This window comes from Ascaphus truei, chromosome 2 (genome assembly GCF_040206685.1).
Source record: "Ascaphus truei isolate aAscTru1 chromosome 2, aAscTru1.hap1, whole genome shotgun sequence".
In the NCBI taxonomy this organism is placed as follows: Eukaryota; Metazoa; Chordata; class Amphibia; order Anura; family Ascaphidae; genus Ascaphus; species Ascaphus truei.
In genome coordinates, this window is record NC_134484.1 from 412,527,977 (window position 1) to 412,545,946 (window position 17,970).

At 40.2% G+C, this 17,970-nt stretch overlaps 1 protein-coding gene across 1 annotated transcript in view; it reads right to left on the bottom strand.

Annotated features, from left to right (window-relative positions):
* Nucleotides 1–14,511, bottom strand: part of CUBN (cubilin) — a 312,445-nt gene extending 297,934 nt beyond the window's left edge. Inside the window, exons 1-5 of the mRNA XM_075587495.1 lie at nucleotides 14,199–14,511; nucleotides 13,820–13,949; nucleotides 4,683–4,778; nucleotides 749–787; nucleotides 281–382 (exon numbers count right to left, since the gene is read on the bottom strand). Of these exons, the coding sequence (XP_075443610.1) occupies nucleotides 281–382; nucleotides 749–787; nucleotides 4,683–4,778; nucleotides 13,820–13,949; nucleotides 14,199–14,317 (486 nt within the window). The 5' untranslated portion in view covers nucleotides 14,318–14,511. The remainder of the gene's footprint in view (nucleotides 1–280; nucleotides 383–748; nucleotides 788–4,682; nucleotides 4,779–13,819; nucleotides 13,950–14,198) is intronic.
* Between the last annotated feature and the right edge of the window lie 3,459 nt (nucleotides 14,512–17,970).

Below are 17,970 nucleotides of genomic sequence, written 5' to 3' on the forward strand. Positions count from 1 at the left end.
TCAACCTCGATAAGCTGATCGGGGCTACTAGAATACCACGAGTTAGAGAAACTGGCGATAAGATCCAATAATTGGCTTATCGCAGCCCGTTTGGCGATTTTTTTTTTCGGCAACAAAAAAACGGCGATTTTTCTCTTATCGGGGTTTATTGAATTGCTGTAGGCTTTTTTGGTGATAACCTGGCGTTAAGTGGCTTATCGCTGTTTATAGCATGAGGCCCTATGTCGTTTTTTTCAATAGACATCTTCTAGTTTAAAAAGCAACATTTGTCATGACTTACCTGCCATTTACTGGCACACAGACAGAAAAAAGAATCCAAAAGGTTTAAACAGGTTCCAGAATTTTGACAGGGATTGCTACTGCATGTTTTTCTATGGATTGTCTGTCAAAGAAAAAAAATATACATATACTGTATAAAGAATTATCAATCATTTTATTTTAGACACCCCTGTGATTGAACAACCTACGAAAAACTTGCCCACCCAAAATACTTGTGATTACACAAAATATTACTCAAACAGACACAGTAATTAACCATGCTATGAATCACCTTATCAGAATGATTTTTAAAGGTATGTTTTAGTATGGCAGCAGTAAGAATCCACATAGGGGCTTCGGTACTGTGATTTAGAGTCATTTAGACAGATATCAAGATGTGTTCTGCCTTTAAATATTATGATCTGAATATCTCATCAATAAACAGATGTCTTCCTGACTAATGTTTTTTCCCCCCTCACTCATTTCTTACCTCTTCCAAACTGTGAAATCTTGCTTCAAGATCTGTTAACTGTAAAAAAAAAAAAAAAAAAAAAAAAAAAGATCAAATGTGTTGGATATACAGTATATAAAAAGATAACTTACATAGACAATACCATAGACCAGCGGTGTGCAAACTGGGGGGCGCGACCCCCAGGGGGGGCACGAGACTGCCTGCGGGGGGCGCGCGGTTTACAGAGGTCCCACGCGCTTCCCGAAGGCACTTAAGTTAAGTGCCGGGTGAGCTACAGGGCCTCTGTAAACCTTTACTTACCTTGGCGCCACACGCGTCGCCATTGTAACACGGCATCAAATGACGCCGCGAGGTCATGTCATGTTGCTATGGCAACGTGCCATCATGACGCTGGAGCCGGCGCCGGAGCCGAAGTAAGTGGGGGTGAGGTGACCGCCATGAGTGGGGCGCAGGGAAAAAAGTTTGCGCCCCCTGCCATAGACAATGGTGCAGTTGCTCCCCAGCGTGACATATTTTGAAAGTCGGCTACATGGCGTGCCCTGTAAAGCAGATTACCAACCTTCATTTACATGTTTTCCTGGCTGTTTCTGATTTAATTTTAATGTTAAAAGGCCCAGAGGCTGCAGTAGCGCGTCCACATGGTAACTCCTACTGTTTAATCTCACTTTCTCCACTCTACCAGACTACTAAGAATTTTGTAGGAAAAATGATTTATCAGATAATGTTCTTTGCAGTCTACAAATGTCACGAGCGGACTCATTGAATAAGGACCGAAGTAGCTGTTCGAGTAGTTTTTGGCCCAAAATCCCCATTGACGTCAATGTGCATTTTCGGCCTGAAACAGACTAATCAGCTTCTTCGGTCTTTATGAAAGGGGATCCTCAACCATACTAATTTAGGATTTGGTTAGGAATAAAATATACATGTAACTCCCTGTGTGATGCAAGAACCACACTCACACTGCCCCGTCAGGTTCCTCTCCAGTGTGTCATGGACATGTGACTTATGATGGACATAAGATCAGCCACTAACCAAGGCTATGGAAGAGGTTGGACTAAAGAGACAGGAGCCTTTAGAAGGGGTGTACGTGACACATGTAAGGCAGATCTGGTTAGCCTAGATGACATCAAGCTTGATCAATTGTGACCCAGGGCCAGTCTGTGTCCCGCTGAGGGAGAGCAGACATTGACTGGAGGGAGAGTAGTATATTGTCAGGGAGGCCCAGCAGATCATCACCAGGAAGCTGCACGAAGGAGCGAGCACCGTCAGGGGGGCCCTCAAAGGTCGCAGCTAAAAGTGGTACTGAAGTATTTTGCAAAGTTTAGGCCTGCTGCATTCACAAGCTCCAACGGTGTGCCGGCACCATCATATAGCCGTACATACCCAGGATTGGGTGACCGCATCCTCAATGACACCGACATACACTCACGGAGAGTTTATGAGGAATGTTATGTTTATGTGCTGTAATATGAATATATAGTGATCCTTTGTTATGGGTCACAATGTCCCAAGTATCTATACTTGCTATATCAAATCGGATATATCACAAATGCCCTTGTAGTTGTTTCCTGTTATCTAACCTTAAGCCATGTGTGGCATATCATTCAGAACTAAGGACTCAGGCCCCCACCTCTGCAACAGGTATTAGTCTGGGGGCTAGAAATAAGAGGGGTTACATACAGCTTAAAAAATTTAACGGGCAGGGAAAAAACTAGAGGTGATCATAGATATCCTACTGTACAGCATTGTGAAGAAATCTATAAAAAAAAAAAAAACATGCACAACAATGATATGACATATGGATAGTGGTGGGATTTGCCCTCAGCTATGGCAATCTCATCATGGGAACAGTCGCTCGTTTTTGGCTTTAATACATGTGATGCTGGTCATATTAATGCAATAATGCAAAGGGAATTTATTGAACCACTTCAAAGCACAAACTATATTGCCCATTATAGTTTCAAACTGCCTAGAGCTGATGGTGTCAATGGCGTGCTCTTGCAAGCGAGTTGACCTTGCATGAAAGGGCTGTTTTAATGAGTTTCTAATTCGTGTGGTATATTTGTTTACATTAATTTTAGAAAATCTGGTGGGGTTTTTCATTATGCAAACCGCCTGTTTTTTTTCCTGAGCGTATCACATTGCTCGGTGCACTTTGAGCCATCAGCTAATAACTTCATCACTTTGTCTCTACAGCAACTGTAACATTTTGGGCTACACTGATGTTTTTGTATTCCAATAAGATGTTTAAAAGATAGTACCTTTACGCATAATTATTTAGAGTGTTTTTACACCAGTGACCATTAATCATAGTTTATCATTCTTTGTATGCCGTATTTACGTTTATTAAATGTAGAAATTAGTTTATATGAATCAGTGGCAGCTTGTGATTGTAACGTCTTAGACGTTGCACACAACGACGTGTCGCAGAATTCTGATTTATTCACCAATGATTTGATCCTGTACAAACGACCTATTTCATAAGCTTGTGGGGTTTTTCCAATGGACAGATCTTTTAATTTGAATGCAACATTTTTCTTTACTTACCCGCCATTTACCGGTACACAGAAAAGAATGCAGAGAACAGACTTCCTGCTTTACAGTATTGTGAAGAAATCTTTTATTTAAAGTATACACCGCACATACAGCGGGAACTGCCCCTTTCCAAACATCAAACTTATTTTCATTATGTTTTTCAAAACCATTTTACATTTGTATTTTCACAGGCCCAGAGCCTGTTTACATGGCACCTCCTGCTGTTTATTCTCACTTTCTCTGCTCGACCATGCAGCGTTTTTCTAATATTTTAATCTTCTCAGATAAGGTTTTTTTTTTAGGTTTACTAATGTCTCTAAGGCTAAGTCTCCGGTGGAGGCTGCTGCAGGCGCGCCTGGCGTCCTGGCGGCAAGTGCACAGCTTAAAACCGCGATCTGCGGTCTGTAGGGAGCGATGGGGGGCACATGGCCAAAATGGAGGGGGGGGCGCAGTCATGACTGGGGGGTGGGGGGGGCGCGGCCATAACTTCAGGCACAACACAACGCACTGGCCAGCAGCTCAAAGCTCTCCCATTGGTCCAAGCTATCTGCCCTGCTATTGGCTCCCAGCGCACCACGTTACCGCATAGCTGCACAGGAACACCATCGTGTTGTCTCCCCTGCTGGCTGACGTGCCACCGCACTGCGTGAGCCAACATGCGGGAAGACACTGGGGCTTGCCTTACTGAGGTTAGTGCCTGGTGTGCGGTGCGTACGCTGCTGGGCGCCGCCGTCACCATCGAGGACCTAGCCTAAAACACAGTGTGGGGTTTAGGACGCCAATCTGGTATAAACTGCAATTCAAATCAATGGCAATTAAGGCTTGATCAGGGTGCGATATCGCGCATCACAGCTGAATCCCGGCCTGAGGGGGAGGGGATTAGCTGCCCTATTATTTAAATTTTGGGTTTATTTTTTAGAAGACAAAAAAACACTTTAAAAAAAAATCAGTGAGCAGAGAAAAACTAGAAAGGAGGGGGGGGGGGAAATGTACTGTATTGTTGATAAATGTTTAGAAATAATAAAATAAATTAATGTCATGCATAATGCAGAACCTACTGATAATCTCACTAACAACAGCGATGTGTTTGAAGCAGCAATCCTCCACTCCCCAAAATGACGTTTTGTGTTCTCATTTACCTGCCCCGTGGTTTCCTGAGCCGTGGTTTCCTGACCTGTGGAAACTCCCAGAGCGACAACAGTTTTGTTGTTTTTTGAGAAAATGACAAGAAATTATAAATATGACCTCCGGTGTCACCAGTTGAAAGCCGCAACGTACAAGCACGTAATGTTAATAACATAATGTTAACCCAGTTGTACACCCGTAAAAAGCATAGCGTTAATTATAACGGCCGTCTGTGAAAATGATATGCAAATAATATTCAGACAAGTAATTATAATAAGTAAACAGGACATACCTTGGAGTTAAGTTGGTCGATCCGATTTGTAACATTTTGCATAATTCCCATACCATTTGTTTTTATTTCTGCAATATCGTCTTTATTTTTGTGTATCTAAAGTTTAAAGCAAAACAACATATTTTGTATTTTGTCGAAAAATATCTTCCGTGTGAAAGATGCTCAACTCAGCTTTTTAACATTACCTCATTCTCCAGGACCATAATAAACTAAGGGACTATTCATTAAACTGTGATAGTGCCTCTGACGTACGGAAAGTCAATAGCAAAGAAGGGTGCATTGCCTGGTGATTGAGTGCTGTTTTAGGTCCTCAAAGAGGTGTTCTTTAGTTTTTGTTTTTTTTGTGTGATGTTTCAGACCATTTCTAATGAAATTTGGAAAATACAGTATGTGGATCTTTCCTTTATATTTTAGGTTTCAGCTAAACATATACATCATCCTGTAAAACAGCATATTATAGAATACAATGATTTGGGGAAATAAAAACAATGAATAAGGAAAAAAAGACAACCAAGAATTTCTGGGGGATTTCATATCAAATGATCTAAAACTGGCCAAATAATGTAACAAAGTGGATGAGAAAGCCATTATCATGGTGGGATGTATATGGAATAACATCTCTTTACAGAAGAGCTGTAGCATGTCTGTGGGGTTCCTTTACCCCCTCACAGACCAGTATGCGCCCTGACTTACTATTCTGAGAAGCTGCTTCCTTGTGCTGGAGAATGTTTTAGTTCCACTCCTTTGAATAGAGCTGATTAATTCTCCAATTTGTAACATATTGAGTAGAGTTTCTGAATAGATACAATCTACAAGCTACCACGTATATTTTTGTACCTACTTTCAAACTCTAATTGCTTACAACAACAACAACAAAAATGTACTATGTAAAAATGAAGAGACAGACTTCTAGCAAATGTACAAAACAGAAAATTTACGTAGATAAGTGCACAAAAGAAAACAATAATAATTTTAGAAACATTAATAACGCTGTAAAAGTGGTGCCTGGTCGGATACTGTGTATATGGTTTGTTTTGCGGTGCCTCTTCATCACTATAGTGCGAATCTATTATAAGTTCAGAATGTTTTAGACTAGGTCTCCTGGCAGTGAAGTGGGGATTGCTGTAATTGTCATGATACGTTAAGTATGTAACATGGCCAGCACGACTCCTTCCAGTGCAGCAGAAATATTTCCTTTTCATGGACCACTTCAGTGTTAATCATTGTGTGGAGCACTACCAGATGTACTAAGTTCTCTTCATGAATGTAACGGTGACAGCTGAGTGACATTCATGTAGATGGGTCTGGTGATACCGGGTCCTTAGTTTAAGAACCCGTGTGATATAGACTAATCACTTTGACACTGTTAGTTTGTAATTTGAGATGATATTCCACACCCAAATCCTTTCCCTTGTCTCCTCCCACAATCTCGCTGATATTTACAGTGGGCTGCCTGGAGGTGATATATTCCTATATATTCCTATCTGTAACTGCTTGTTTCATTTTTTTTCTTGGCAGCAGTAACATAAATGTAACAATATTTTTTTCAGCATTACAAAATGAACGATTAAACAGACCATTTATGGTCCAATGGCATTTTTTTCGTTCTTTTCGTTCAAATGATAAGTGCAGCATTAATGTGATAAACAGGGATGAAGGAGTAATTAATGATCCAGTTCCTTACCACCTATACACCGCTTAGTAAAAATGGCCACTGGTGTTCTAGCTCCCATATACTGTAGAATAACACTACCTGGAGTTGCATGAAAACAGTCAATTTACTGTGGTTCTAGGGAGGCAGCAGCCATGGGGAGCAACAGCTGCTCCTTTCTACCCTGCCTGCTGCTTTCCCTGTGGCTGGGGATTGTCAGGTCATTTTCTCCTGACAGTCTCCACGCTGGGACTAGTTGGGTTGCATCTCATCTGTACTGGTAAGAACATTTGAAGTAGGTAAACCTAGTTTAAATCTAGATGCCAGTTCATCTCGTGGTCTTAGGCAAATCACTTTATATCTCTGCACCCAAGGTTCCATATTCAATGTTAGCTTTTTGGGGCAGGGATTCATTGGGACTTATTCATTACATTCTTATTGCATAGCCTGTGACTATGTTGTAATCTTGCCTCATTTGCATACAAACAAACTATGGGGCCTATGCAGAGAGCTGCGAGAAGCCCTATCTCGCCATGTATTTGCCAAATATGCCCATAGCAAATCCTGAAATGGCGAGAAACTGGCCATATGATTAAAATCCGCCGATTTTTGGTTTCTTTAAAAAAAACTCGCCAGATGGGTGGCGAGAAGCAATATTTCTCCAGTTTTAAAATCCGCCGTATTCTAGTAGCCCCGATCAGCATCTCGGCGCTGATCGGGGCTATAAAATGGAGAGATTTTCTCCAAATCGCTCCGCCAACAAAAGTTGGCAAGAAGCTGGTGCTGAGCGGCGATAGGTGACATAGGAAAAAAATCTGGCCCTTTTCCTGCCTCGGATTGATGCAGGGGGCTCCAGAGCTGATACCCAGTAATATCAGCACCGAAGCCCCCCCCCATGCATCCGAAGCAGGAATAATGCATTAACAGCCCAATTCATTGCCTTCACGGGCAACCGCTAAGGTAATGAAAGGGTTAACCATCCATTACCATGCTTTCTGTGGGGAGCGGCAGTGGAATAAGGGGGTAGTAGGAATTTGCAGGGGTGTTTATGGTTTCCGGGGGGGTTGTGGGTCAACTGAACCCCTTCATTACCATAGCGGTTAATACCGCAACGGTCATGAATGGGTTAAGCCCTCAAGCGACCCACCCGCAACCCATAAACAACCACTGTGGGGGCTATTACACACCCCACCCATCCCTGTATGTATATATATATATATTTATATATATATATATATATATATATACACACAGATATATATATATATATAATACACAATAGAAATACACAAGGAATCCCTTCAGTTCCATATCATTTTTGGCATGCACAGCAATGACACTATAGCCTGGTCCTCGAGTGTTCCCGCAGGGGTCCCCGCTTGGCTGCAGTATCAAGTCTGTGCACCCAAAAAATAAGTAAAACACACAGAAATAAATAAGCATAACAGTAGCTAATGTTATGTCCCCTAACCACTTAATTACCGTAGTGGTTATTAACCGCTACCGTCATTAATGGGTTAACCCATCCTCACCCACCACTCTGAAGGGCTAAGCACAACCCCCACTACCCACCCCTGTGAGGCATAACCACCATCACCCCCTACTGTCCGTCCCTTGGTGACAATACCCCCAACCCCCAATACCCACATTTAGAACAATACACACATCCGCAATAAACATAACAATTACTAATAAACTATACATAACCCACACACACCATATAGCAAATATATTGTGGTGTTACTTAACCCCTTAATAACAATAACGGTTAATAAGCGCTAAAGTAATTAATGGGTTAAGCCACCCTTTACCCATTCATTTGTAGAGTGGCTTCATCATTCTCTTTATATATATATATATATATATATATATATATATATATATATATATATAATGTTACATACTGTATATCTGTAAAAATATATGTCAAATATAGGTATGATTAAGCAATCTACAAAGAAATGGGAAAGGATATGCATGTAGCAATGTAAAACATCCGATCTGCAATTGACAACATTACTGCCAAATTAAAAACAAATCCAAATGAAAATAAAAACACATATCATCAGAGAATACAGCAAGCACCTATCCAAAGCAGTAGAGAGTAAATTGCTATAAAACTTACAATTGAAAATGTGTACATGAAGCAAATAATATTTCCATCATGTACACAATTGCAATCAATGGTCCAAAACAAATACACGATTGAAAGTAAACATTCTATATAAACAAAGCTAGTCGACAATAATACATTATCAACACACAATTAATGCCATCAGAAATACATTACAAGCAAATCTAAACAAAATACACTATTCAAGATTGCTATGCAAACCCAAAACCATTGCAAAAACAAATTTATTTCTAATCAACACTATCGTACACAATCTAAATGCACCAAATAAGCCACATTAAACCATTAAGGCAGGGTCCCTACATATACCCATGCAATCATCATGTTAAATGAGAAAAGTAAATCTACATAACATTTCACACACACAATAGTAAGCAAACAGGGAAAAGAGTTGTATAATACATGACCAAATGCAATAAACATTTGAAAAACAACCCGTTAATAAACATGTATGTATATAGCTCCAGAGGGATATATATACATACACGGCCATGAATTGAACATTAAAAAAAATCATCTGACTTTTGAGAAAAAAAAAAAAAAAATACAACTTAAATAAAATACATTTCTTGACTTTACTTACCATTAGATGACCAATGACCGACTTCAGGGGAAACCTCTATGTCTGCAACAAATCCAAAGACAGGAACCAGCAACCCATAAAATAATAAACCTTTGTAATCCAATGTGGTGTCTTCTTTTTTGTCTTTATAATCCATACCGTCTGTGGTCTTCTTTAAAGGGTCTTCTTCACCTTCTGCGGGGTCTTTTCGGGGTCTTCTGGCTTCTTCTTCTGTGACGCAGGTCCATCTTCTTCTGAGGGGAGGTCCTCTCCCCACGGCGTCAAGCTGGAAAATGAGACGACATAGGCTTTTATAGGCCTATGACGTCACATTTTGCATCAAATGGTTCTCACGGTCCTGATTGGTCCGTGAAAAGCATGTGATTTTGTATACGGCTAACACAAATGATGACGTCATTTAAAGGAAATGAAGTCCGCCAATCAGAATGGCTGTGCTTCATTTACCTTTAACATGACGTCAACAAAACCAAAATGGCGCCGTCACACAGCCATTCACCATTCATTTAGTTTCCACGATCTCATTGGTTGTAATCCCATGTGACGACGCCATGTTGGTTTTGTTGACGTCATGTTAAAGGTAAATGAAGCACAGCCATTCTGATTGGCGGGCTTCATTTCCTTTAAATGACGTCATCATTTGTGTTAGCCATATACAAAATCACATGCTTTCACGGACCAATCAGGACAGTGAGAACCATTTGATGCAAAATGTGACGTCATAGGCCTATAAAAGCCTATGTCGCCTCATTTTCCAGCTTGACGCCGTGGGGAGAGCACCTCCCCTCAGAAGAAGATGGACCTGCGTCACAGAAGAAGAAGCCAGAAGACCCCAAAGACCCCGCAGAAGGTGAAGAAGATCCCGAAAAGAAGACCACAGACGGTATGGATTATAAAGACAAGAAAGAAGACACCACATTGGATTAAAAAGGTTTATTATTTTATGGGTTTCTGGTTCCTGTCTTTGGATTTGTTGCAGACATAGCGGTTTCCCCAGAAGTCGGTCATTGGTCATCTAATGGTAAGTAAAGTCAAGAAATGTATTTTATTTAAGTTGTATTTTTTTTTTTTTCCTCAAAAGTCAGATGATTTTTTTTAATGTTCAATTCATGGCCGTGTATGTATATATATCCCTCTGGAGCTATATACATACATGTTTATTAACGGGTTGTTTTTCAAATGTTTATTACATTTGGTCATGTATTATACAACTCTTTTCCCTGTTTGCTTACTATTGTGTGTGTGAAATGTTATGTAGATTTACTTTTCTCATTTAACATGATGATGATTGCATGGGTATATGTAGGGACCCTGCCTTAATGGTTTAATGTGGCTTATTTGGTGCATTTAGCTTGTGTACAATAGTGTTACTGTAGTTAGAAATAAATATGTTTTTGCAATGGTTTTGGGTTTGCATAGCAATCTTGAATAGTGTATTTTGTTTAGATTTGCTTGTAATGTATTTCTGATGGCATTAATTGTGTGTTGATAATGTATTATTGTCGACTAGCTTTGTTTATATAGAATGTTTACTTTCAATCGTGTATTTGTTTTGGACCATTGATTGCAACTGTGTACGTGATGGAAATATTATTTGCTTCATGTACACATTGTTCAATTGTAAGTTTTATAGCACTTTACTCTTTACTGCTTTGGATAGGTGCTTGCTGTATTCTCTGATGATATGTGTTTTTATTTTCATTTGGATTTGTTTTTAATTTGGCAGTGATGTTGTCAATTGCAGATCGGATGTTTTAAATTGCTACATGCATATCCTTTCCCATTTCTTTGTAGATTGCTTAATCATACCTATATTTTACATATATTTTTACAGATATATGTAACATAATATATATATATATATATATATATATATATACATATATATATATATATAAAGAGAATGATGAAGCCACTCTACAAATGAATGGGTAAAGGGTTGCTTAACCCATTAATTACTTTAGCGCTTATTAACCGTTATTGTTATTAAGGGCTTAAGTAACACCACAATATATTTGCTATATGGTGTGGGTGGGTTATGTATATTTTTTAAATAATTGTTATGCTTCTTGCGGGTGTGTGTATTGTTTTGAATGTGGGTATTGGGGGTAGGGGGTATTGTCCCCAAGGGACGGACGGTAGGCCTGCCAGTGTGTTGGGGGTGATGGTGGTTATGCCTCACAGGGGTGGGTAGGAGGGTGGGGTGTATTTATGTTAAAGTATTTATGTGTCTTGTAATAATTTTTTTGGGCACAGACTTGATACTGCAGGCAACACCCGAGGGCCACCGCCAGCCTATAGTACCATTCCTGTGCCTAAAAAATTACTATGGGTTATGTATAAAAGGGAGGTTTAGGTGTTGTCGGGGGCGCAGAGACTGATTGTGCTGTGTATTGCAATGTTTATTGGGGGCCATTGTCCCCAATAAACATGCCCCTTAACCCCTTGACTTAACCCCTTCATTGCCTTAACGGATAGCCGCTAAGGTAATGAAGCAGCATTACTGTAATTTTATTATTAGTGTACATGTGCAGAGGGTCTCCGGACATGAACAGTGTTGGTTTTATGTCCGGGGACCCCCTGCTTTCCGAGATACAGGCACCTTTATGAGGTGCCAGTATCTCCTATGAATGGAAACGTCCCGCGTCACATGATCGGGCTATCTCAATGCATAGGAGATACCGGAACCTCATAACGGGGCCTGTATCTCGGGAAGCAGGGGTCCCCAGACATAAAACCAACGCGGTTCATCCCCGGAGACCCCCTGCACATCTACAATAGCAATCCTATTGATATGTACACATTTTTTTTTTGCCGCCGAGATTTGTGCAGAGAGAGGGGGATCTCGCTCTCTGCTGACAGATCTCGCCAGCGGAGCCATTCTCGCCAGGGCTCGCCATCTCTCTGCCGGATTCCTCTCACAGATATGCGTACCTTCCTTCATACTGCGAGGGGAATCCGCCAAAAACATGGAGAGTTTTCAGTCTGGCGAATGGCCATTCTCGCAGCTCTCTGCATAGGCCCCTAAGTTTTCACAGGGGTACCGGAGTATCCTGCATACGGCGAACATAAACGGCAATAATGTGGCGACTTTATTGCCGTTGCGGCTTTCATTCAAGTAGCTCTCTGCATAAGCCCCTGTGTCTTAATGGAGCAATCCATGCAATATCCTATGTGTGTTTTAAAAAAAAAAATCAGTTCTAAATTAGATAACTTACTACCTTTTTTTATTTTATTCGACTCTTAATGCCATTTTAAATGAGTTTTTACTGGATACTGAGCATCATTTCATTTATATAGCTGATTTTAGCCCACCTCCCCAGCAGTGCAAGATCTGTGCAACACTTTCCTGTTTGTGATCATTTGCTGCCAAAATTCCCAGCAGTTTGCACTATAAACTGTAACATTAGATAATGTTACCTTAGTAATATAAGAATACATTGTAGCTGCTGAGTTACACTGACTGATGGATTGATTTGAAACTGAAAGGCAGCCTTTTAGTGAACCTTGGGAAGCAGGATTTTGTTCGATCACGGGAGAACGAATCGATTGGCAGCTTAGTTAATTATTCTTCAATAAAGGTAATAAAATGCTGCATATATTAAAACAAAGAAAATGTCTTATTTTTTTAACTGCTCAAATTGACTCTTTAAACAGTGTGATAACGGAGAGATGCAATTCAAAAACAGTGATTTTGGAACAGAAATGTTGCTAGAATCACTATGATCTCTCCTAAATCTGTCTCTGTGTCTCTCCTACTGAACTCTGGCTTCCTATTAAATCCTGTATTACTTCCCAAAAAAAAATTCCTCCTCTCTTTTAAGGCTATACACTCTTCTGCCCCATCTTACATCTCAGACTAGTTTCTCACTATACACCTGCCCAACTCTTTAGTTCTGCTCAAACATGTCTTCTGTCTAACCCTTTTTGTATCTAAAGCCCTCTCCCACCTAAAACTTTTCTCACACACTGCCGCACACCTCTGGAATGCCCTTCCCCTCAATGTTTGACTAGCACACTCTCTCCACCTTTTTAAGACCCATCTTAAAACACACCTCTTTAACCAAGCTTACGTGTAGCCCCGCTGACTGATACTATACATCTCATATGCACTGACCTTGACCCCTTGCAGACACACTTATCATAACACCCTCCTATTGTCTCTAAGTTCTCCCCACTTAAATTGTAAGCTCTTCGGGGCAGGTACTCCTTTTCCTAATGTAACTTTTATATCTGAAGCGCTTTTTCCCATTATATGTTATGTTATGTCACGTGTATTACTGCTGTGAAGCGCTATGTACATGGATGGTGCTACTGTGTATAAATAAAGATATACATATATAATCGCAGTTTAATGAATAGGCCCCATTGAGTGTGTGAAATTCTACTGTATGTACAGCCCAATGTCAATTTCCAGTACTATATAAGGGGATAAAAAACATTGGGGGGTTTATTACCAGGGCTTTCAGATTATTTTTTGACTTTCCAACACAATTGTCCTGGAATAATATGTTAAATATAATAATAATAATTGGATAATCCAATTTGTTGCCAAGTCCACTGTTTTTATTTCCCAATATGTGGAAGTATTAGGATGCAGCAAATCTATAATGTGAGTGAGAGGTCCATTGTATCTGATCTGTACCCTAGTGATTACACACACCGCTCTGATTAATGGAGCAGTCACACGTTATCAGTTTGCTTTCGCTTATGTATTTTAGCAATAAATACATTATTATGTTGATATATATATTCCAAGATATAAATACTACCTGAGTCAGAAGTTCTGTAAGGTCATCATCATTGATTTTTATTTTCCCATAGGAACCAGTCTTAAACTCAATATTTTTGCTCTGGCTAGTAGAAAATATTAAATTTCCACTTTCTGAAGACATCCGAGACCTATTTTAAGGAGAAACACAATTTTTTTGTATACTGAAACTGAAACCTTACACAACAGGAGAGTAAGATCTCTTATTTATTTAGTCTACTGAGGCAATCATACTGATGGAAAATTATGGAGAACTCCACGATATTCCCAAATGGGATGCAGGAACAAAACAAGATTTCAAGTTTGCAGTACAGAAGATACCCACCCCTCCTATTATTTTATGAATTTAAATCTAATGATAATAACATAAAAACACTTACTGCTCATTATATGCATCTCTTTTCTGTCTTGTTTTCACAGGATCTCCAGGTTCACATTTTAGCCCAGAAAGTATTACTAGTGTTGCCAAAGTCCAGGGAACATAACCTGGAGAAAGCATGGTAACTGCTACGCTCCAGGCAATACGTTTGAAGAAATCCTTTAAGCTGTATGCCTGGTTTTAAAGGTGTGTGTACTTTGCCCTCGAGGTCTTGTTCATTCACACAAGATCCCTTCTGAAAAAGTTCACGTAAGCTTTGCATTCATATTAATTTGTGAACTCGGGGAATGGAACAGGCCAAACTGCTGATTATATACTTTTCCAGCACAGGCTTACTACCTGTGAACAGTTAATGTCTTATCCAGTAGCTCCTTGACCTTTGCAACACTAAGAACTTCATCAACTGTAGAGAGATACAATGCAAAGCCAGGAGAACTCATTCCTGGATCCAAGGGGCAAAATGGTATTCACATATTAACCCTTTCGGTGTCAATTTAATGCATATCATTTCCCAATCGGGGAGGGTACTGAAATAGCCCCTTCCCATAAACTGTCCATTCAAGTGCAAGACTGTAATCCCTCCTATGCTATGGAGTAGGCAATGCATTGAATCAGAGGGCTTTGCAGGCCCACTGCCAGTGAAGCTGTTAATGAAAGGTGAATGTCAAAGGATAACTTGGCCTTTGCTCTACAATTAAAGCTGCAGGAAAAGCAATACTTAATTTTTTTTTATAAATCAGTTCTGCATTATGAGAATATACTTGTAGCATTAAAAAACAAAACAACTCTGAATTACATTTTAATGTATTAAAATGTAACAACCCTTTTTTGTTTCTATAACAACCATTTACAAAGTCACAGATACTGAGTCAATACTCCTCTTCAGCAATTTAATCCACGCCAACTCTTCTCTGTCTTTGACTTCCTACTCAGACCACCCTCTGCTGCCTGTTCATCCTCCATCTCACCCCAGGACTTTGCTGACTATTTCAAGGAAAAGGTGGAATCCATACATCAGGCCATCCCCTCTGTATTCTCCTCCCATCCTACACCTCTTCCTAACTCTCCTCCTGCATTCCTTGACTCTTTATCCGCTGTCACAGAGGAGGATGTGTCGTTGCTGATCTCCTCTTCTCCCTCTACCACATGCTCTCTTGACCCTATTCCATCCCATCTCCTAAAACCTCTTGCTCCTACTAATCCCTACGCTCACACACATTTTTAACTGCTCCCTCTACTCTGGTATCTTTCCATCCTCCTTCAAGCATGCAACAATTATTACATTACTCAAAAACAACAAGCTTGACCCTACATGTCTTTCTAACTACTGTATCGACCTGTCTCCCTCCTGCATTTTGCCTCTAAACTCCTTGAACGTCTTGTATTCTCTCGCTTGCTACACTTTCTCAACACCCATTCTCTCCTAGACGCTCTACAATCTGGCTTCCGCACTGCTCACTCGACAGAAACAGCCCTCAGTAAAATAACAAAGAAAGGACAGGGATTAGGGAGTGATCAACTAAATCATACAAATTGTAATATGAAAAAATAATAACTTCCAATCGATAATTATCAATAGAGGTAGGTGCATCTGTGAATTGAAGTGAATCAAGGAAAATGAGGGATGCAAAGTGTTTGCATCCCAGGAGAAAATTCACTTATATGCACACTACTATAGTGTAAAATGTAACTTTTAATACTTAATACTTAAAACATATACTCTTGGCATTCGTAACACAGCTCTTTCCTGGATCTCCTTTTACCTGTCCCATCGTACTTGCAGTGTCTCTTTTCAAACACCTCCTCCATCTCCTCTATCGATCTCTCTGTGGGGGTACCCCAGGGCTCTGTCCTGGGACCCCTTCTCTTTTCTCTTTACACACACTCTCTAGGTGACCTAATCACATCCCTTGGGTTCAAATATCACCTCTATGCTGACGACACACAAATTGACTTTTCTACCCCTGACCTTACACCTGCGGTACAGACTAAAGTTTCTGAATGTCTGTCGTCTATATCATCCTGGATGGCCCTCCGACAATTTAAACTAAACATGGCAAAAACAGAGCTCCTCATACTCCCTCCCAAACCTGGCCCTATTTCCTCCTTCTACATTACTGTTGAAAGTACCATCATTCACCCAGTAGCCCAAGCACGCTGCCTAGGGGTCACACTCGACTCCTCTCTCACATTCAAAACGTTTCTAAAACCTGTCGCTTTTTCCTCCACAATATTACAAAGATACGCCCTTTCCTCTGTTGCTCGACTGCTAAAACTCTGACTCAGGCCCTCATTCTCTCCCGTCTTGATTACTGTAACCTCCTGCTGTCCGTCCTTCCTGCCTCTCACCTGTCTCCCCTACAATCTATCCTAAACGCTGCTGCCAGAATCACTCTACTCTTTCCTAAATCTGTCTCAGCGTCTCCCCTGCTGAAATCCCTCTCCTGGCTTCCCATCAAATCCCGTATCACACAATCAATTCTTCTCCTCACTTTTAAAGCTTTACACTCTTCTGCTCCTCCTTACATCTCATCCCTAATTTCACGTTATGCACCATCCCGGCTCTTGCATTCGGCTCAAGGATGTCTTCTTTCTACCCCCTTTGTACCTAAAGCCCTCTCCCACCTTAAACCCTTCTCACTGACTGCCCCACACCTCTGGAATGCCCTTCCCCTCAATATCCAACTAGCACCATCTCTATCCCCCTTTAAGACCCACCTTAAAACACACCTGCTTAAGGAAGCATATGAGTAGCTCCATGGCTGATAACTAACACCTCACACATTAACCTTGGGCCCCTGCAGACGCACTTACCAGAATGCCCTCCTACTGTTTCTGTACGTTCTTCCTACCAACCAAATAGATGGTAAGCTCTTCGGAGCAGGGACTCCCTTTCCTAAATGTTACTTTTATGTCTGAGCACTTCTTCCCTTTGTGTTATTTCTATCTAATTATTTATATGATTGTAACTATTACTGCTGTGAAGCGCTATGTACATTAATGGCGCTATATAAATGAAGACATTCATTCATTTAGTGAACCCCCAAGCCGAATCTTCACCGATCGATCACAGGAGAACGGATCGATTATTCATTCATTAAATTCTTATTGCATAGCCTGTGAATATATTGTAATCTTGCGAGTTTGCCTAATTTGCATACAAACTACATCTTAATGGAGCAATCCAAGCAATATGCTACGTGTTTATATGTATATATAAAAAAAACAAAAAAAAAATTCTGTTGTATTTGATACTTACATTTTTTTTCCAATTTTTATTCAACTCTTAAATTAGTTTTAATATACTGAGCATCTTTTGATTTCTACAGCAGGTTTTTGTCCCACCTCCCCAGCAGTGCAAGATATTTGCAACACTTTCCTGTTTGTGATAATCTGTTGCCAATGTTCCCAGCAGTTTGAGCTACAAACTGTAACAATAGATAGTGTTACCTTAGTAATATAAGAATACATTGTAGCTGCTGAGTTACACTAACTGAAGGATTGATTAAAACTGCAGCCATTATGTTAGTCAAACAATCAATACTTTGACAGATTTATAACAGGAGCACCAAACAATTGCCAGCTTAGGTAAGGATGTAGAATTATACACATACAAATAAGAAAAGAAGTGTGTGGGGAGGCGGAATGTACAGTAGTACTTCTGCTTTACATTTCTTATGGCATTACTTAATATTCTTATGAACTCATATCTACTCATATCTACCTGTGGAGTATAATGAACCTTTATATTGATATTAGGAGTTTGTAATGAT